At 36.7% G+C, this 21090-nt stretch overlaps 2 protein-coding genes across 4 annotated transcripts; both read right to left on the bottom strand.

Moving 5' to 3' along the window:
- Positions 1-112: 112 nt before the first annotated feature.
- On the bottom strand, positions 113-3816 carry LOC147493874 (glyceraldehyde-3-phosphate dehydrogenase, cytosolic-like). Of its 2 annotated transcripts, none has more exons than XM_086565597.1 (11): positions 3531-3816; positions 2858-2958; positions 2661-2776; positions 2371-2470; positions 2118-2264; positions 1957-2017; positions 1780-1877; positions 1413-1555; positions 1211-1294; positions 597-686; positions 113-396 (listed from the first exon to the last, which is right to left on the bottom strand). In XM_086565597.1, exons 2-11 carry the CDS (start codon positions 2858-2860, stop codon positions 351-353), a joined length of 888 nt encoding a protein of 295 aa, XP_086421723.1. In that variant the 5' UTR covers positions 2861-2958; positions 3531-3816; the 3' UTR covers positions 113-350. The 2 variants fall into 2 exon arrangements, with proteins under 2 accessions (XP_086421723.1, XP_086421722.1); XM_086565596.1 differs by lacking the exon at positions 3531-3816 and adding an exon at positions 3030-3472.
- TNO1 (TGN-related, localized SYP41 interacting protein) lies at positions 3807-16743 on the bottom strand. Of its 2 annotated transcripts, XR_015198436.1 has the most exons (9): positions 16467-16743; positions 16188-16388; positions 13214-16117; positions 8789-9644; positions 8045-8691; positions 6018-6238; positions 5057-5216; positions 4894-4975; positions 3807-3972 (listed from the first exon to the last, which is right to left on the bottom strand). XR_015198436.1 is itself a non-coding variant. In XM_086565595.1 (8 exons), the coding sequence occupies exons 1-8, from the start codon at positions 16509-16511 to the stop codon at positions 3870-3872; spliced, it is 4998 nt and encodes a 1665-aa protein (XP_086421721.1). In that variant the 5' UTR covers positions 16512-16743; the 3' UTR covers positions 3807-3869. The 2 variants fall into 2 exon arrangements, 1 of the variants encoding a protein (XP_086421721.1); XM_086565595.1 differs by lacking the exon at positions 6018-6238.
- Positions 16744-21090: the final 4347 nt, after the last annotated feature.

The following is a 21090-nucleotide window of genomic DNA, read 5'->3' as shown; positions in this document are numbered from 1 at the left end:
TGGTCAGGCCTTTTCTGCTAAGTTTCTTTCTTACTTGCGCAACCAAAAAAAAATGTTTTAAAGCTACATGGCTCCAGTTTGCCTACAAAGGCGATGAAAAACAAAAAGAAAGTACTGGTAAGGCAGCAACTCCTTGGTTATCAACCTAAGAACATGACTGTACTTTAGAACAAAATATGGTAGAGATAGCTAAAAGAAGGATAACTCCAGATTCAGTGCTATCTTCAGGACTTAAGAACATTAAATCACCACTCTCAATTATTTTTATTACAAATCATCCTCTCCCTAGACACTAGACAACTAATAACACCACGCTGCAGCTAAACAGAGTGCAGCTTCAGAACATGAGTTTACTGAACAGAGGCCATGTGGACGATCAGATCAACCACACGTGAGCTGCATGACAAAACAACTCAAGTCAGAGTGCTATTGTGAAGGAAGAAAGAACATAATTGATAACCGTGGTAGTCATTTAAATAAAATATATCTTATGAACTGCAACTCTTGGGAACAGATAGGACAGGCAAGACATAAACCATATACAGTTCATAGTGGGAAACATGTCTCAGCAGTCAGCATAGGCAGTTTTTTTTTACCTATAGCCCCACTCATTGTCATACCAAGACACAAGCTTCACAAAGTTGTTGTTCAGAGCAATTCCAGCCTTGGCATCAAAGATGCTGGACCTGCAAGTTAAAATTTAAAAAGCATAAAACCTATAGACTTGGAAATCAAGCAAGTAGAAGTACACTTAAATAAATACAGCAAAACAAATGCAAAAAACCACATTCCAGGCAAATGTAAGTGGAGACCCAAATGATTACTAACTAAAATTGTTAGCCAAGCTGTAACATCAAAAGTGTGCTAAAAAGAAACTTCCAATTATCTTGTGTGGCCACCAATATTTAGCCACCCTTCAACAAAAAGGGGTGCGTATAGAAGCTCACTTTTTGGGAGTTAGAACCTTTTACAGTAAAAAGTTTATCACTGTGGAATATCGAAAGGCAAACTGTACAGTGTCAATAGGCATGCACTCTAAGAAGTCAAAGGCTACCCTATGCCCATCACCTAGGCTCTAGGCTCATCCCTTAAGCCTCATATTTTCATGCCCCTGCGCCTTCAATCTCATACAGTGCACTCACTAGACACATGCATAAAACCTGTCAATCACCAAATTGACAAAAGAAATTTAATTAAAAAATTTCCTTACCTGCTGTCGCCAATAAAGTCGGTAGAGACCACATCATCTTCGGTGTACCCTAAAATTCCCTTCAACTTACCCTCAGACTCCTCCCTGACCATCCAGACATAGCATTTAGTTAGAAGAAAAGAAATCTAATTCCTATCCGAAAGTTGTTCCAAAAAAGATCTAATCTCCATAACCAAACAAGTTAACATACTGCAATCCTTACTTGATAGCAGCTTTGATTTGTTCGTAACTCGCAGCCTTCTCAAGCCTCACGGTAAGATCCACTACTGAGACATCCACCGTAGGGACACGGAAAGACATTCCAGTCAATTTCCCATTCAATACAGGAAGCACTTTCCCAACAGCCTACAAGTTGCACAATTTGAAATTCAATCAACTTAAAGAATTCCAAAAAATACGGTGAACTGAAACAAATTGTGACCGTATAAACAACAGTTATGACCTAGCACATGAACTTCAACAAATCACACATCCATACCTCAAAATCTTTCAACTTTATAACGGGGCTGTCTTACTCAAAACCCAAAAAGCAACATATAAGACCAAAAGAAAAAAGGTTATGCTAGTACCTTAGCAGCACCAGTACTGCTGGGAATGATGTTGAATGATGCAGCCCTTCCACCTCTCCAGTCTTTGCTTGATGGGCCATCAACAGTCTTCTGCGTGGCTGCACAATAGAAGAAATTAATTTAAAGATTCTTCCCTCAATGCAAGAAAAATCAACCGAAAATGAAAAAAAAACTAACCAGTAATAGAGTGAACAGTGGTCATAAGACCCTCAACAATGCCAAACTTGTCATTGATGACCTGTTCAACATGAAGAACAATGAGAAAAACAGCCTCTACACAAAAGATATATAAAGTAGATCAACCAATCCATCGATGCAAAACATATAAATTTGAAAACCTTGGCAAGGGGAGCAAGACAGTTGGTAGTGCAGCTAGCATTTGAGACAATATGGATGTCAGATTTGTATTCACTCTCATTGACACCCATAACAAACATAGGAGCATCTTTGCTTGGGGCAGAAATGATAACCTTTTTTGCACCACCCTGATCAGCAAGACATCCAAAACAAAGACAATATAATTTTAAAAGGGGCACTCAACCACACATGAAGGTATGAAATCCTTATCTTAAAATGGCAATCGTTTCTAACCTTCAAGTGGGCAGCTGCCTTGTCCTTGTCAGTGAACACACCAGTCGACTCAACAACGAATTCAGCTCCAGTGTCGCCCCAAGGGATCTCCTCAGGATTTCTTTATTTAAACCAGAACAAAATCACAAGGCAAAAAAGTAAATCAGAACAATAGCAGACCTATTTTGCAGTCTTGTTCAAAGAAAATGACCCCTCATAAACATGCAAGTTCAATCAAAACAATGATGCCACAACCCAAGTACAAGTAAAAAAACGAATAAGAGTGATATACAAAATATAAATACGAGTACCTGCTTCCAAAAACTGTGACTGCTTTCTCACCAAAGAGAAGAGTCTTGGAATCCTTGACCTTAAGTTGATGATGCTTCCACTGACCGTGAACACTGTCGTACTTAAACATGTAACTCTGCACACATTTAACAAATTAATAATCAAATAAAAACCACTTAATTTCTACCATATAATCAATCAATCAAATATATACTACCATATAATCAGTGGTGATAAAAGGATCATTAACAGCAACAAGCTCCACGTCATCTCTTTGTAGTGCTACTCGTGCCACCAATCTTCCAATCCTTCCAAATCCTACAAACACACGTCCACGTCCGTCATCAGTAGTCAATCAAAAAAAAAAAAAAAAAAAAAAAGTATCCAACCATTGATTCCTATTTTAATCTTCTTGTCACCAGCCATGATAATAAGAAAACAAGTTTGTTATGATGTGAGGAGAGAAGAGAAAATAATTCTTGTCCCCGAAATCTAGAACGTTCTGGGTCAGTTTAGTCAAAGAAGAAAAAAACTATTAAATCTGGGGAATATTATGTGGGATATTCGCTCTTATATCAAACTTAAACAGTTAAACCTTACATGTTGCACTAATAATGGGTTTGCGAAAGCATTTTTGTAAAAAACAATGGGTTACGCTTTTATTTTTACAGTTCAACTCGGTTACTTGTTGCTATATAATATTTATTTTCTTTTTTCTTTTAGTTATCTATGATTTTGGTGGAAGCAAAGAACAGACTGTTCATGGGCTGGAGTGTGAAATTTAACATAGCTACAGGAGAGCTCACTTCACTGTGATATGTTCAAGTAGACTACTAACTCATGATCCTGTTGCCAGATAGGATAATGGAATGTCTTGGTGCAGAAATTACCTTAAGGTGAACTGAAATAAGACATCTCACTATTGGAATCGACAACTATGAAACGGATCCAAACTGCGGATTCATTGAGATGGTCAAATTCTATTTGGGGCAAAGATGTAGTTCCTAAACACACTCTTTTACACCATGGCAATTCCAGTGAAACTCTCTGGGTGTAAATTAGAAAGCACTTGTGTATGTTCTCTGCAGTATAGAAATGTAAATCAATGAATGAGTTGAAGGGTATATAGTTGGTCCAGAGAAATGTAAAGACATTTTTCCAATCCCTTCAATGAAGACTGTTCTCTATAAAGTAATTTAAATTTATATTTGTGAGGTTCAAAGGCTTTGTTATAAAATTATGCCCAATATCCATAAATGCAACAAAATACAGTAGGCCATGAGCCCTATTCTCGCTCTTGGTTGACTCATCAAAACTCTCCCACCAGATACCCTGCAATGTATAGAAGGGAGTTTAGTCAGTAAAAATGATTATATGACATCTTCTCCTATCATAGCACTAAGAGTTCTTGTGTCCATCACATTCATTTGAACTCCAAAATGCCCCTAAAATATATTCCACAATCATATTAACTTGTACCAGCAAAAGATGATTGCTTTTGGAACTATCTAACCATTCAATTATGATGTTCAACTTGACAATAAACTGGAATTGTAAATTTTCAATTCGACAGTCCTCGTTTGTTTTTACAAAATTTGAAATGGTTAATTTGTGAGAATGATCTTGCTGAGTATATAATTACCGCACAAAAGGAAAAGTCCGTTTTCTTACCTGAATGCTCACCATATTTTATTTGGATATAACAAGTTTGAAATCTATTCCAACTAAAGTAGCCTTATTTTGGCTGTCAATAATAGATTAGTTTTGAGACACCCCTCCAATTTTAGGTTGATTTAGAGTTAACCTATCCTCCTCTGTCCTCCCCATTTTTGTTTTGATACAGATAACCCTCAAATCAAATGTCATACACTGTTCACTTGGTACAGAAGTCGTATAAGGTGTGGTAGTTTTAAAATATTACTTTGGTGCTCTGACATGACATACTTCTGCTAGTTTCAGAATGAGATTAAATTGGTTGGATGGCACATGAATTAGATTTCATTGGTTCAGTTAACAAGCTAATTCAAAACTTTCAGTAAGACAGCGTGCAATTCCAGCCAATGATTTTCTATTTAGTGGATGGTGGTTAGTAGTAACAGATAAATGTTTATGGTCTCTGATACCTAGAAGTCTCACGAGTGACTATAGGGTCAGACAGTCAAAACACAAGCTCCTAGTCTACAATTTCAGGGTGTTTTAGATACTTTGGGATACTTCCTGTGAACTATTTACAGCATGTCTCATATAACTTACCATATTCCATCAATCCTATCCGCTATCTGCTTTCCTTGTTTTGGAACAAGACCTGATGTGTTGAGAGACTTGAAAGCGTGACCTGCAAGAGAAAATTTAATAAGAATTTGAATGTCTACCATTTTTAAGCACAAAAATGAGTAACATAATATAGAATTCACACCTTTATCTTCATCAGTTTCTTGATGGTTGACAAGACGATCAGATTCAGAATCAATAGTGAGGGCAATGTGGTGGTCACTTGACCCTTTACGCATGGTTCTTACAACCGCAGCATGAGCAGCAGACTGCACAGGTGACACTGAGTTTTTCCCTAATAGATCCTGCGTAAGCATAAGATTATAAGAAGCAATGGTTTTATGCAAACACTTCACAGTACAAATCTTGTAAGACAAATCTTTCATGTATGTAGAGGTAAAATTAATGTAATATAGTTCATTCCAGATAAAAATAATATCCAACAACTCCGGATGCTGCTTTATCAAGCAATTTCAGACGTTATCGAACTGGTATAATTGAATGAGCATTCTAGTTACAAGCAACCAAACAGTGTGCCATTTTTATCCCTATAGTACACAGAAAACCATCTAGTCATTTAACATCAAAAAATGGTCTAGCACATTCTTACAGAAGCCAAAAAAAATCAGCAAGCGTTCAGACCTAAGATCTTATCAGAAGAGTCCAACTACCACATAGATATCCTTTCTCTGCTCAAAGAGAAGAAATACTACAGGAGCAGTCAGAGATGACAAAGTTAGAAATATCTGGCTAATCTGACTAAAGATCGCGCAATGGGACATAGCAAGATTGGTGTTGTGGTCAATTCAGAAGTAGACCAACTGGGAGCTATATTGACCAAGCACAACCAGTTTAATTTGAGGTTTAAGCTTTTCAAACAAGAAGCATTAGAATCATGATGCGTCAGTGTCAAAATTGAGTATTATATGCGACGTCGTTTCTTTATAAAAAGGACTAAGATCAGATCAACCAGTTTGAGACAGTATCAACTTTGCAAAGGCTCCACTATTTTGCATCCAAACACCACAAAAATGAATTCTGAAATACATGATAATTGATTGACATGAGGTTGTCATCTAGAAGACCATCTAAACTACGGCACACACCTTAACTTTGATTGATGTGTGTCTTCACCTAGATGACAACAATCCAAGGGACAGGATCTAATAAGAAAAAAAATGTGTCATCATCTGGGTCGCCTACAAGTTTTACTCTGAAGAGATATTGTTCGTGTCCCACCACCGACTAACAACGACGACAAGGAGATAAACTAGAACCACTCTAGCCACTTGGACCACCACCACCACGACATCCATGCGTCACTGTCCTACAAAATAGATCAATGAACCTTAACCTGAAAGTATCCAACTTGATAAAAGCGGAAAGAAAACATCTCTCTCGAGTCTGAATCACTAAATTTGATACAGCATTCCTCATAAACTTGTACATACAGTCATACAGAAAGAAAATTGATCAAAAGCTGGAAGTAGTTTGACTATGTTCAGATTTGAAAGAAAGAAGATGACGAACAATAGAAAGAGAGGTGAGCGAGTCGAGCAAGCGGCCCAATTCTCAACTTTCACTACGGTTTTGTTTTCTATCAATTTCTACTTCATTTTTCTGGTTCAATTAAAGTAGACTCTCAAATCTGGTAACTTATTGAGCTGTTTTCTTAATGATTCATCAACTTCTCCTTTTTCACACATCTGTGCAGCCACACTACTGCCTATACCCAATTGCAGAGCACTTATCTTGACGCAAATGCATTATTGACCAGTGACCACCACTTGCTTGATCTTGTTTGGTATAGTGGTACTTCGGCAATTTAGAGAAAAATAGTGACTAGTGACAAAACGGGAATGAGGCATACTGTACTGTATGTTGTAACTAGCAAATATTTACCAATATTGTTGCACAACTGAAAGAGGGGTGAGGGCTTGATTATATCTTATCCAAATGAAGTTATGTATGAGTTATGTATGATCTTTAGCAAAGATGAAAACTTGTGGCCGATTGGATCAGTTGTTTGAAACTTTTGACTGGAATTGATGCTTCTTAGTTCTTACTAATCAGTCACGAAAAAAAGACATTTTGAATAGAGGCGCACTCCAACTCTAAGAGGAGGGGGGGGGCGCACTGTGGCCTTTAACCCTTTACACAGGTTTCTCTCCCCCCTTAAGAACAAGTTTCTTTTGAAAACTTAACAACTCCCACCAACTTCTTCTCAAAACTTAAGAAGTCTCTCTCTTTTTCTTTTAGTTCCACACAATTTTTTCGGATGTAGACTAATCAGTGGAAGAGTTATAAACATCAATGAATTTAATTCAAGAACTCTAGTTCATCATAGAAAACGCTTAAAAGTCTTTCTCTTAATCACTTGCTCATCAACAAAATAACAACCAACTGCTTGTTGAGTACAAGCCTGCTAATCTTAAAGGGAAAATATGTAAAACTAAACAACTAACACAGAATTCACATGGGACTAGGTATTTGAGAATATCTTCATTTTATGTTGTAAACTTCTAATACCATATAATTAAGAACTAGATATTAGGCATTATATAACTTAGGGAGCAAGTAATTGATGTTTGAGGTAGGTGTCTAAACTATAATCAAGGAGTTATTTACCTATATAAAGAGCTCCTAGAATGAAGCTCTTATCAATTTCAATTTTCTTTTTAACAACTGAGCTATTTTGTTCTTTATCAAACTAGATATTAGGCGTTAGATAACTTAGGGAGCAGGTAATTGATGTTTAAGGCAGGAGTCTAAACTACAATCAAGGAGTGATTTATCTATATAAAGAGTTCCTAGAATGAGTTTCTTATCAAATCATATTCTTTTTATATAATAATTGAGTTATTTTGTTCTTAATTAACTTAATTGTGATCTTTCTTCATGGGGGAAGACTAAAATGGCCTCTGTGCAGCGGCATGACCACTGGAAAGTGACTAACTATTGTTAAAAGTGGGGGTATCCCAAAACTGATTAGTGAAAATAGAGGATAAGTTAAATGTATAATTTAACCCTATTTTTAAATTTAACAACATATAAACTCTGAAACAATATAAATTCATAAATCATATTAAATAAGTCGGAACAAACAGGTAAATATAGTTTAAGTAACACTTACCTCATCACCAATTTCAGATATCTCTGACCCAGATGGAAATGAAGGTTCTAAAATTCTTCTTTCCTGTACAGCATCCGGAAGAGTAGGCCTATTATGGGATGAGTCTTCCAGCAGTTTAACCTTTTCTGACAATTCATCTAAAACCTTTTGGTTATCATGCAATTTAGTAACAGATTCCTGGGCTTTTGACTTCGATGTTTCGCATTCAAGAATGGAGCCCACAACCAAATTTTCCAACACAGATAAGAGCCCCTTAACACCAAATTTATTGTCTCTAATTATAACATTTCCTCCAAATTTCTGAATAAGTTTCTCCAGTTCTATTGTCAGCTCAGCTAAGTCATAGTTCGTCTTTTCTAAATCCTGGCTAATGCTAAGAAGACTTGAAATTTCCTTTTTCAGATATTCAACTTCATGGACCGGTAACCACAGACTTGATTGCAAATCTTCTTTGTCATGAGATAATGATTTTAAATCATGCTGCAACGTGGTAACATAATCGAGAATAACAAAAAACTTCTTTACAGGAGCTGAATATTGAATTACTGATTTATCCAGATCCGACTCGTCTAAAGAGGGCTTAATTTGATCTATCTTTCCAAATAGTCTTTTAGCTTGGCCTTCTGGCAGTAAATAGCCTTCAGTGCCTGAAATCAGAGAGAGTAGAACAGTGGTAAGTAAGATATGACATGGAACTGAAATCACCAGACTACAAATGTTAAGCTCAAGAAAAAACAATTATACCTCGTTCTTTCATTGCCAATGAATGGTACATCAAGGAAAAGTCTGCATCTTTCTGATTCAACATATCTTCTTTGGCTTCATAGTCCTTTAGTTTTGTCTCCAATCCACTGCAGAGGTCTTTAAGTGCTTGTAAATCTCTCTCCAACATAGATACTTTGTTTTGGTTTAGATCCCTTTCTATCATAGAATTTTCTGAAGCTACTTGAGCCTCTTGCAGTTTACCCTGCAATTCTTTAATGGCCGTCAAGGTTAAATGGTTTACATTCTCTAGATATTTTATTTGACTTCGAACTTCTCTTGCTGCCGTTAAAAAACTCTCTGCCTCTTTACCATTTCCATCGCCACCAGGTCTTTCCAGCTGTTGTTCCATTGCATCCCCACTGGCTTTTCTTGTTCCTCGGTACAAGCTTCTGTTCAACGTTTCTTGTTCCAGGTTGGAGCTCAGGTTTACCAAACTGTTATCCATCTGGAATCCAAGATAATCCGTACTATCAGCCCACACCGAGAGTAGCATCATTATATCATTCTTTAATGTCGATACAGTACCCTCTGTTGCCTGTTTATAAGCTTCTAAGTTCTTGAATTCTAACTTTAACACTTCCATAGGGTTGAGCATATCTATGACATTGTCTTTAGTTGCCTGTAATTCTCTTAAGAGAATTGCAATAAGCTCATCAATAGAACTGGAGAAACTATGCCACTTATCTTCAATAAGCTGGTTCCTCTTCTTGAACCCTTCTACGGTCTTTGTCAAAATGTCATTAATATCTGTTGCATTTGGCTCGATGTTATCTACTGTACCATTAGGGAATTCGTCAATGTATGATGAAAAAGACTTTGCCAAGTAGGGATCTTTCTGAAAATCATACAACAAGAGCTAATAAGAAATAAACCACAGTAGTTAGAAAACACTACAGGGAAATGACGGAAAAAATCAATATTACTACAAAAGCTATATTTTAAACAATGTAACTCAGATATGAATCCTGGATAAAGTTCAAAATGACACTTGATCACTCCTATATTTCTTTACCACAAACCATAGTAGTATAAACAGAACATTTTATAATATAAAAAACCATGCTATGTGACTATTGAAAAATAAAAACAACAAAAATGTTCCTTAGTCATGCGACGTTTACTTGAGAAAATAGAATCGTAGCATGTAGAAGCGTTCTTGTTTTTTTAATCTATAAAGTGGGTATAAACATATATCAGTACGGTAGGATGAGGTATCCCACAGAAACACAACAAGAGGGAACTACGAAACTAAAAGAATACAATGTGAATCCTAATAAAAACAAATAAGTAGGAGCCTTGATCATGCTTGGCCGAGCAACGAATCCCATCAGAATATAAAATCTCTGGATTGTTTGCTTCTCCACTCCTCCAAAATTTTGACCAAAGGAACATGAACCCTTTGATCAATATAATAACCTCTGCCATTGACGCCACACAACCTTGAAAGTGTATCCTAATTTTTCCCCAGCCATAGAGCCCACACAATAGCAAATGGAGAATGCTCCACAGTCGACGACCCATAAGAATAATGGTTAGAACCCAAGAAACCAACAAATCTTTTACTGACGGAGGAACAACTCAATACACACAAAGTGACTCTAGATCTCCTATGAGAAGGGACGATGAAAGTATGACTAACTGACTCTCCATTAGCCTGACACAAATGACAGAAGTTCACAATTATTTTCTTTCTCCTAATATTTATGGTCAAGATCTTATTATGAGTTGCACACGACATGAAAAAGGAGACATGGCAATCCCGACAAGGCATTTTCACTGACCAGATATAAGAGCCATGAAAATCGGGAATAATAATAAACAGAGCTAGTCATACAAACCTTATGAATTTTTTTCGTGAAAGCCTATACATTCCAAGAATTTTTCTTTATTGTAACTGGAAGATTTTTCAATAACTATGCTTCGTAAAAGCTCTTTGTGGTAGATCCGCAGCTCTGAAGGCGTTTCCGCATCTAAGCAGGAGTTTATCATATCTATTAAGGCTCTATTATTTCAGTGGTCTAAGATTTTTAAAGAGTTTAGGAGTATCCCTTTTGAGTATTTTGTGGTAAGATGGAATAGACTTTTGTATTTAGAAGTAGAATAATTTGTAGTTCTCGGGTTAGCCTCCTGTGGCTATGTTTTTAGTTTTATTTTGTTTCTTTGTAATAGTAGGCTTTCTCGGCCTACTTTCTTTTCATATTTAATGAGATTTCATCTTTATCGAGCAAAAAAAAAAAAAAAAAAGATCCGCAGCTCTGTTGTCTGTGTTTCAAGAAGGGGGAATGTCTTGAGAATTGAAAATTTAACAAGGGGAGTTGGGTGGATATTCAATCTATGGGAGGATACTGAGAAGGGGATTCCTACCAGCATTGACTTTCCTTTCCTTTAAAACTATTATTAAAACCAAATTGTTTAATAGGCCTGAATCATGTTCAACTTCTCCTTCTTCGGCAATCCCAGTCTTAGCGGTGGAGAAGAAGGTGGAGAAGAAGAAGGAAATGTAACAGCTGCATTAAAAGCTAAAATAGTTTCTATTTTGATGTGTATTGGTAAACTTCAGCTAAATCATTGATGTCCTTAAATCAAGTACACCTTCGTAAGGCCATGTATTTGTCTTCTAATCTCATAAGTCGGAGGCCAAATTTTCAGCTTTCAGTTCAAGCTTCATTTCCGACAGTCCGACAAATCTCTAATTGGTACATCACCCAACATCTCTTTGACCTTCTGCTTGCTGTTCCAACAATAAAGGGCACACAGGTTCAGCTTTGTCTCTACTAACATAACTCTCTTTGTATAACCAAACCCTTATAGGCAAAAGTTTTATCAAATTTGTTCACCCAGAACGCTTCGAGATCCATCTTTTGATCACAATCTAGCACATCTATCTTGACATTATTATCTGTGAAATGAAACATAATAAAGTATTCTTTTTTTTCCAGGTTGGTTTGGAATAACATGGCCAAAAGATGAGTGCCAAAATTGTAGTTGGTGAGATAAAAAGTTTGCTGGGAACCAGCCCATTTCAGCTCACTCAGTGGCGTTATATACAAATACTACTGCTTATAGGGATTGTATTGGCCAAGCAGCTTCAATAGTGTCAAAGTCATAACACCAAAGCCGACCTAGGTTGTGGACATACATGGACTTAGCACGCGCGGGGGAGGGAGGGGGGTGATTCACTTGTGATTCTCATGTCGGGTTTGGTTGTTGTACTGCTGTCATTTGTGGCGTAACTTAAGCTTACCTTCTTTGCACTTTTCTTTCGTTACTCTCAATGGCAAGTCACTTTCTCACCTTTTTCCACTCTCAGCACTACACGTACTTATACTAGTATATTGCTATGCAGTGGGGGCGTGAGCGGAGAGGGAGAGGGAGGGTGGAGAGTGGAGAGGGGAGAGGGAGAGATTGAGAGGGTGTGGAGAGGGAGAGGGGCGAAGAGGAGAGACGAGGAATGAGGACAGACAGACAGAAACCAACCAAATGATTTTTTGTCCGCATAGCCCCCTTCGGCCCAGAACGTTCGCTCCGCTCACTTGACTAAGTTTAATACAAAAGATAATCCGAAAATAATAGGAAGCTCATGTACAAAGATTGATCAAATTGCTAATGCTTAGGTTCAATTTCACATACGAAAATACAAAAGATCCAAAGACATCAACAAACAAACAAACAACAAGATTATATGATTGAAGGATGCCGATCTCCCCTTGGACTGAACAGTTGACATTTCGGTCATCTCAATAAACGTCCTATACACTGGACACTTTTTGATAAGATCGAAGGAAGCACTCAAGCACGGTTTTGCACTGGAAAATCATCCAGATAGTTCATTTGGCATTATTACTTAACTTAGAAGTCGAGGCAGTATTTACATTCAAAATTATCTGTTTTATAAATGTATCCACAACAGAAAAAGAAACCATTGCACACAATTGACATTACAGATACTTCTACACTTAAAAGTTTAATACAGAAGATAATCTGGAAATAAAAGCTGATGAACAAAAATTGATCAAATTGCTACTACTTAGGCTCAATACAAAAAAATCAAAATCATAAACAAAACCAAAACAAAAGAACAAAAACAGCAACAAGATTACATGATTGAAAGATGCTGACCTCCCCTTATCCTGAACAGTTGACAATTCAGTCATCTCAGAACACGTCCTATACACTGAACATTTACTGATAATCAATGGGAGTTCAGTACTAAAAAGGAAGCACAGTTCTGGAATGGAAACTTCTCCAAAGAGTTCATTAGGCATTATAAGTTAACATAGAAATTCGAGGCATTATTGACACTCATTATCTATTTTATTAATGTATTACAACAGACGTACTTTTCTAACTGACTAAATAAGTAATCTAGCAAAATAACTATGCACAAGTACTCAAGAAAAATACCTCGGTGCTAGCAGTCATTTGCAGCTGTTCTGAACCTTGCTCAGGAAAGTGAACTCGTACACTCTCAAGGAGGAGGTTCATATCTCTCAGGCTCTCAACTTTTTTGTTAAAACCTTGCGTGAACGACAATAATAAACTGTTGTCGTTCATAATCTCCTTGAGTTGATTCAAGTGACTAAAAAGCTGTGCAGACTGGGTTTCTACACTCCCATGAGTTCCAGCCAACTCTTCCATACTTGCATTCAATCTACTGTTAAGTGTTTGTATCTCCATTTCAGCATTTTCGTTTGCAGCAGTAAGTACAGAAATATTATTTTCAGCTGTCGATAATGCATCTTCCAAAGATTTTACAGTTGCATAAACATCTGCTAGCTTGCTAGCATGAGAATCAGCCTCGCCTTTCACTTTCTCTAGCTCATTCTCCAAGGCAGCAATACCAGCTTGTGCGGCAGTTTTTTCCCCTGTAAGTACAGAGAGACTCTCCTCCAGCAGAGATGATCCTTCTTCTAGTGATTTCATAGTTGCATAGGCCTCTGCTAGCTTGCTAGCCTGATAATCAGCTCCTTCTTTTGCTTTGTCCAATTCTTTCTCCACACAGGTTTTATCAACGCATGCAGATGTCAACTCCAGTTCAAGCAAAGAAATATTTTCCTTTGCTCGTGATAGTGCATCTTCCAGTGACTTTATAGTAGAACAAACTTCCGCAAACTTGCTACCCTGGGAACTAGCTTCACCTTTTGCATTCTCTAACTCTCGTTCAACATGTGTTTTACCGGTTTCCAAAGCTTTCTTTTCTTCTGCAAGTAGAACATAATTCTTCTCTGCCTCTGTTAGTGCATCTCCAAGTGAGCTTATAGTTGCACGGGCCTCAACTAACTCACCAGAAAGAGAACCAGCTTCCTTTTTGACTTCCTGTAGTTCCTGCTCTGCATCAAATTTACCACTGTGATATTCCTTACAACATTCAGCAAGCCATCTTACCTTGGCCACAGGGTCCTCAAAAGCATTGTCCACAGGAAGAACAACACTCTCCATAGAATCAACTACACTCTCTAACATACTGTTACTCTCAAGCAAGTATTTCTCAAGGTGGTTGGTTTTATCTTTCAGAGTGAGAATGTCAGATTCCAGCTTGGGGATGTGTTCTAAATCACTGGACAGTTTATTAATCTGGTCTCTGTATTCACTGACCATAGTACCTTGCTGCTCTAGCTCAAGCTTGAATGTTTGAATTTCTCCGTCTTTTTCATCAAGAGATTGTTTCAGTCCTTCCCGTTCTTGAACCAACCCCTTCCCTTTCTTCACAGCCATGGTCAGTTTTTCCCTTAGAAGAGCAGATTTGTCATCAGATCGTTCAAGATCTTTTTGTAGTGAATCTTTTTCTTCTTTCAATGCCATGATTTCCATGGATACTCTCTCGAACTCATTTGCAATATTAGTCGCCTCTGATCTCTTCAACATCTCTTCTTCTAGTATGTCCTTACATAGTGTTACTTCTTGATCTCTCACATACAACAAAGTCTGTGTTCTTTCAAGCAGTTCTTTCCCAGCATAAGTAGACTCAAAACAAGAGTTGGTTATCTCTTCTCTCATCCTCCCAACACACTTTTCCAAAACGGTCCTCATGTCAGAGTAGGCTTCGGGGACTCCACCATGATCTTCCACTCCACAAGCCTCGAGAAACATTTCCAACATCTTATCCTTTTCATATCTGGCCTTAAACTCCATTTCAACATTCGCCTCAAATTTACTTGATAGGTCCCCCAACATCATCTGTAGAGAATCTTTTTCCTTTCTCTGCGCCAAGAGAGATGTTTTCAAGTGGTCTATCTCATCAAAAGCTTCAACCGTTGCAGATTCAATTGAAGCAGATACAACCTTGGTACTAATCAATTCAACTTGCAACTTGACTATAGTGTCTTTAGCAACAGAAAGCGACTCCCCGAGCCAACTGATTTGGAACTCCAACTTAGAAGATGCAACCTCCTCGGGTAGATCAAGGGAAGATAGGATGCTTTTAACTTTTTCGTATTCCATGGAAACACTTTGCAATTCAACTTTCTGATCTGCAAGCCATTTGACACAGTCTATGATATCCATAGATTGAACACCATCAGGAATATCAGTCCGAGAAAGGATGTCCTCAATTTTTGCAACGGCCATATCTCTTTCTGAAAGAGACTCCTGAAGTGAAGCGGCATAACTTCTGCTATCAGCCAACTCTATGTTACGCATTTCAGCAAACTCAAGGGCATTTGATTTTTCTTGTAGTTCAAGCAAACACTTCTCGAGCTCAGTTGTCTTCTCAATTAAAGACTGCTTCAACAAGTCACGCTGCTGAATCAATGCCTTACCTTTTGTCACAGCCATTCCCAACTTTTCTTTCGTAGTAGCAGATTTATTCTTTTCCTGCTCCAATTCCATCTTAACTTTCCTCACTTCCCCATCACTCACATCTATCATTTTTCTCACATTATCAAGTTCCTCCAGCAATTTCTTATTCTCATCCTCAGCTTGGTTTATCTTTTCAATGAAATTATATTCCACTGTCTTATGTTCAACCAACACCCTACAGGCCACATCCAAAATACTACCAAATTCAGCATCCTCAGGTATCAAGATTTCCGGCCCAACATCATTAACAAACTGCTTAAGTTGACCAACCTCAGACTGTAACCGGTTATACTTCCCAATCATCAAACAAGTAGTCTTATCAAGTCTTTCAACTAAACTACACTCACCCATTTCCTCCTTCTCTTGCTGTTGTACTACAGAATCAAGAAACCCCAACAACTTTTTAGTAACACCCTCGAAATACATATCCCTTTCAGCCCAACCCTCCGTAATTCCATTAAGATTTTCAATCTCTTGATCCTTTGTATAAACAACAGCATTAAGTTCTTCCTACAAATAACAACACTAGTTTAAAAAAACAAGAAACTAATTTATATTTAAAACAAACAAATATTATTACCATATGTTTTTGGGCCATGACATCTTTATCAGCTTGAACCAAAGAAAGTTGATATTTCAATTGACGAATTTGATTCCCGTCCTCTTCTTCCTCCACAGTTTCAGTAACATGCAAAGCTGATGGTGATTCACCAATATTAAGCTCCTCGGGAGCATCAACAAAATCAGTGTCGTCAAAATCTAACGGTGTGGCACTAGGTTCCTGAATTGGAAAAATAATAAAATGTAAATAAATAATAATAATAATAATAAAAGAAAAAGGATTAATTAAAAAAGTTACCTGATCAACATTATTGTCAGCTACTATTGGAGGCGTCTCAGCCATTTAAGATTCCCTGAAATTGAGGAATCTGAAATCGAGAAAACGAAATACAAGAAAGAAATATATATTCCTGCTGGTGTCGGAACTTAAAACAGATGTCTAAAAGTTTTTTTTTTTTTTTTTTTTTTTTTTTTTAATGTTAGTGTTGATTTAGTGCACGTGCACACCATGTAAGGGTAGTTTGGACTTTGGAGTACTGCCGAGACCTATTTGCTTTGATTGCCTAATTTGCGTTACTCAAATTTCATACAAAAAAAAACACATGCGATAGTCTAGTGGCTGCAATGCCCGATCTAGATTCAGGAGAGGCTCAAGACCTAGACAAAGTTGGAATAGGGGACTTTCTGCCATTAATACTAAAAAGTTTGAAATATTGAATTAGAAGATAACAATTAGTGTAAAAACGTTATCCCAACATTTTTTCTTTTCTTGTTTGAATAGTGTTCTCAAATACTTAAACTACCAAATTTCAATAGATTTATTTAATAGAGAATTGCAAATAGCTAGAGACTAGAGAAAGAGAGAGAGAAAAAAAAAATCTACATCAAAATTATAAAAAGAATGAGAGATTATAGAGAAAAACTAAAGAAAGTACGAAGAGATGATGGAAGTAAGATTGTATTTATTGTATTGTAGCTTTTAATCTTTTATATTTGTTAAGAAGCGATTAAATAAATAACTTTTATTATTTATAGATAGGCAAGGAGTGTTTTTTTGTTGGAGAAGGAGATCGAGGGAAACGTGGAGAAAACAAGGGAAACAAGGGTTTAATATTGTATTTTCGTAGTTTCCATTATAAAAATGTTATCTAAATTTTATCTAACAGTTAAAAAAAAATGCAATAGTTGGCTGAAATATATTGGGGCCCCTTTGGCGCGGGGCCCTAAGCAGTCGCATATTTCACTATATGATTCAGCTAGCCCTGTCTAGATTGAGTTGGCTGAATGTAGGGGGTGGCAATCGATCGGGTCAAGTTGGGTCAAGTCAGGTGGTCAGTAGAATATTATATCAAACCTAAATCCGACCCAATTACTAATCTACGTACGTTGAATCAAGGGTGTTACTATTCTCTAGAGAGTAAGTCACAAGGACAAAAGAGCCGCCTAAAATAACCAAAAAAATCACTTTTTTTTTAATCACTCACAAAGATTGGGTAGATGAAAGGTCAAGTGTACTCTTGACACGAAATAAAAAATGGCATGGGGTGGTAAAAAGTCAAGTTTACCCCTGACGCAAAATGATAAGCCGCCCGGCCCAACAAAAACGACCTGGTGTATGTATATATAGTATGAACAATCTTTGTTCATACCTCAACATGAGCTATGAACACTCATTGTTCATACCTCAACATATGTATAATCAATGAGAACACATGTATGTTTGGGTATAAACAATCATTGTTCATACATCAACATAATATCTATGATAAGTGAGAACACCTATTAGAGTATGAACACTCATTGTTCATACCTACCTATTTGATCACTGTTCATACCTCAACATGTGCTATGAATATTTATTGTTCATACCTCAATCACATAATGTATTATCAATGAAAACACTTATTGGAATATATATTAACAATCATTGTTCATCCCTGAACAATCGTTGTTCATATCTATTTGGGGTATGACATGAACAATCAACATGAGCTATAAACTAGGGGTGGGCAATGGGCCGGGTCGGGCTAGCCCGGCCCTAAACATTTAAAGCCCTTCAGATATTAAGGTCGGGTCATTGACCCTAAAAAAATCGGCATAGATTGGTGCGGTCCATTGGGTCACAAGTCTAAATCTCAAGCTCTGATCCTATCCTAAGCCCTCTTTAAAGGCTTTAGGGCCGGGCCTATATATTTTCTTCTTTTTACTACATCAGTTTTAAAACTCATTTATATTACAAAAATGTACAATAATCTACAAACTCAAAGTCCCACCAATCTAGTAATAATCCTGGATAAGTCCAACAATTTAAAATGCATATCCACAATCTAATGAACTGAAGTACATCGAGAGTTTGGAATTTGTTCTTCCTTGTACTCAAACTTCACTAAAATTACATTTAACATTGAAATACATAGACAAATAATTATATTATCATTTTAAAGAAAGAAGTAATAGATATAAAGAAGAAACATAATAGCTTTGGTTAAGGGCCAGAGGAAGTTGTTAAACTGTTTCCAATATCATAAATTGTTTCCATAATAGATTCAAACAAATATAATATTATCTTTCTTCTAATTTAAAAGTGATTCAAGCTTTGTATGTGGAAATGAAAATATTAGCTTTTGAACAAGTGATGGAGAAAGGTTTGAGATTACAAATGCCATTTTTCTGACAAATGTTGTTTTTTGGTTTCTATGTTATAAATGTTTGCTATGTATTTCGCTTTAATGGTGTGGAAGGAAACCTTTAGTTCTAGACTTAACTTGGATGTGAATAAAAATATAATTTATAAGAAGTAAGTGGGAAAAGAAATTGTAAATAATAAGTTCTGGACTTTGACTTGATGATCAAAGGAATAAAGTATTATTTTTTATTAGGCTAGTGCTCATTGTTCTTCATGACTGCTAAGTTGACAAGTTTTTGTTATATAAGACAAGTTATTGGAAGTACCCTTGGGTGTAAGTAATAAATTACAAATGACAATGTTATTTTAATTGAAAATATTTAACAAAGAGTTGGACAATTATGGTATGTGTATTTATAGTGAAAGTGTGAAACAGGGCCAGTTAGGGCTTGGTTAGGGCCGGGCTAATGAGGGTTGAATTAGGGTCGGGCCTATGTTTTAGAACCTTAGCCCTAGCCCTGCCCTAGAAGGCATTAGGGCCGGGCCGGCCTTGCCCTAAACTCTATGAGGGCTTTAGTTGTGAGGGCTTTATAGAGCTTAGGGTCGGGTCGGTTAGGGTCGTTAGGGCCAAATTCCCACCCCTACTATAAACAATCACTGTTCATACCTCAACATGAGTAACAATCATTGTTCATACCTCAACATAATGTATGATCAGTAAGAACACACCTATAGGAGTATTTGTTCATACTTATTTGGCGTATGAACAATTATTGATCATACCTCAACATGAGCTATGAACAATTATTGTTCATACCTCAACATAATGTATGATCAGTAAGAACACCTATTGGAGTATGAACAATCATTGTTCACACCTATTTGGGGTATGAAAAATCAGTGTTCATACCTCAACATAATGTATGATTGGTAAAAACACTTATTGGAGTATGAACAATCATTCATACCTATTTGGGTAACAATCACTATTCATACATCAATATAATGTATTAGGCGATGTTAGCACTTTTAAGTATCTTATGAAATTAGATTTTTTCTACCTACTACGTGCTAAAACTCAATTTTTCCTTACTCACGTGTTTTTGTTGGTATGTTTAGAGTAAGGGTTTTGTTCAACCTTAAGACAAGAATGATATCACAACTGAAATCTAGCACCTTAGAGAACTAAGTGAGAAGGATTTTTGTTTTGGTATTTTGAAGATTTCTTTTTCCTAACAATTACTTACTACACAATTTATCTAAAATTTGCAAATTGTTTCTTAAATAAATAGAGAGAGAAAGATAAGGAGAGGATTAACCTACTCATGCATGCAAGATTAGTTACATGGATTTTTAGGGAATAAAATCACCTCTTCTCTAACCAGTCTCGGGTTCATAGACAAACCCGAAACTGATTCAAGTATTGATCCTTAGCAAGAGGTACTCATCTTTGAGTATATCTTGCTAACATGAGGAGTTGTCGAGGTATTTCATCTTTGAAATGGCTCTTCAACTCCTGGTTTCATTTCACGCCATCCGGACAAATATAAAAAATGGGATTCTCCAGCACTCGCGTGTGCGAGTGATCCCAGTGTCAATGGGTCGTGTGCGCTAGCTTTTCTAAAGTTCCAGGCTCCAAAATTTGTCAGTCTCAGTCATTTTGTAACTGGGTGTCAAAGAAAACCTAAGCCTCTAAGCAATGATTCTAGAACCATAAAACGTTCACTGATCCTCACATGACTATCATTTGGGAGGATTTTAGCTCATGATCCTAGGAAAGATATGCAAGAGATGTTTGTTATATGCTGAATTAAAGAAGAAGAAGAGTGCAAAGAGAAGAATTTTTAAGGTAAAAAGTAAGAACTTTTATTTAGAAAACTATATTAGCTTCCATAAACACTATTACACTTAGAAAAATAACATACATGAACATGTGGAATGAATGGAGTGATTCTAAAAATCAATACAAATCAGCCCATTTCAAGCCTTCTCTTCTTCCACCCACGTGAGCCAACTCCCACTATTAATCACATTAACTTCTATCTTATCTCCAAATCAAAACAAATTGACACCTTGCATATTTTTACACTATTAGCACCTAAATCTAGTCAACTTCATTAATGTCATGCAAGGTGTCAATTTGTGCCAATAATTTGCACATTTTAATTTGTCTTGACTTGCATGATGACTCATCCAATCTTATGGGCCCGTAGAGTGGGTCTATGTGCTGCGTTCAGTGGCGGGTGGGCCGTGCTTAAATACTGGCTTTATCCTCATTTTTACGTTAGTTGCGCAA

Source organism: Coptis chinensis, chromosome 6 (assembly GCF_015680905.1).
Source record: "Coptis chinensis isolate HL-2020 chromosome 6, ASM1568090v1, whole genome shotgun sequence".
NCBI classification, from domain to species: Eukaryota; Viridiplantae; Streptophyta; class Magnoliopsida; order Ranunculales; family Ranunculaceae; genus Coptis; species Coptis chinensis.
This window is presented reverse-complemented; position numbering and strand designations above follow the sequence as displayed.

What these genes read in the sequence shown, in the direction of transcription:
- TNO1 (XM_086565595.1), bottom strand. Translation starts at nt 16,511, where the DNA reads ATGGCTGAGACGCCTCCAATAGTAGCTGACAATAATGTTGATCAG. An exon ending in AGAAACTGATGAAGATAAAG is followed by an intron (nt 4,976 to 5,056) that starts GTGTGAATTCTA and finishes TTTCTCTTGCAG; the next exon opens with GTCACGCTTTCAAGTCTCTC. An exon ending in GATAGGATTGATGGAATATG is followed by an intron (nt 3,973 to 4,893) that starts GTAAGTTATATG and finishes TATACATTGCAG; the next exon opens with GGTATCTGGTGGGAGAGTTT.
- LOC147493874 (XM_086565596.1), bottom strand. Translation starts at nt 3,066, where the DNA reads ATGGCTGGTGACAAGAAGATTAAAATAGGAATCAATG. An exon ending in AGGCAGCTGCCCACTTGAAG is followed by an intron (nt 2,265 to 2,370) that starts GTTAGAAACGAT and finishes CTTGCTGATCAG; the next exon opens with GGTGGTGCAAAAAAGGTTAT. An exon ending in GTCTTGCTCCCCTTGCCAAG is followed by an intron (nt 2,018 to 2,117) that starts GTTTTCAAATTT and finishes CATGTTGAACAG; the next exon opens with GTCATCAATGACAAGTTTGG.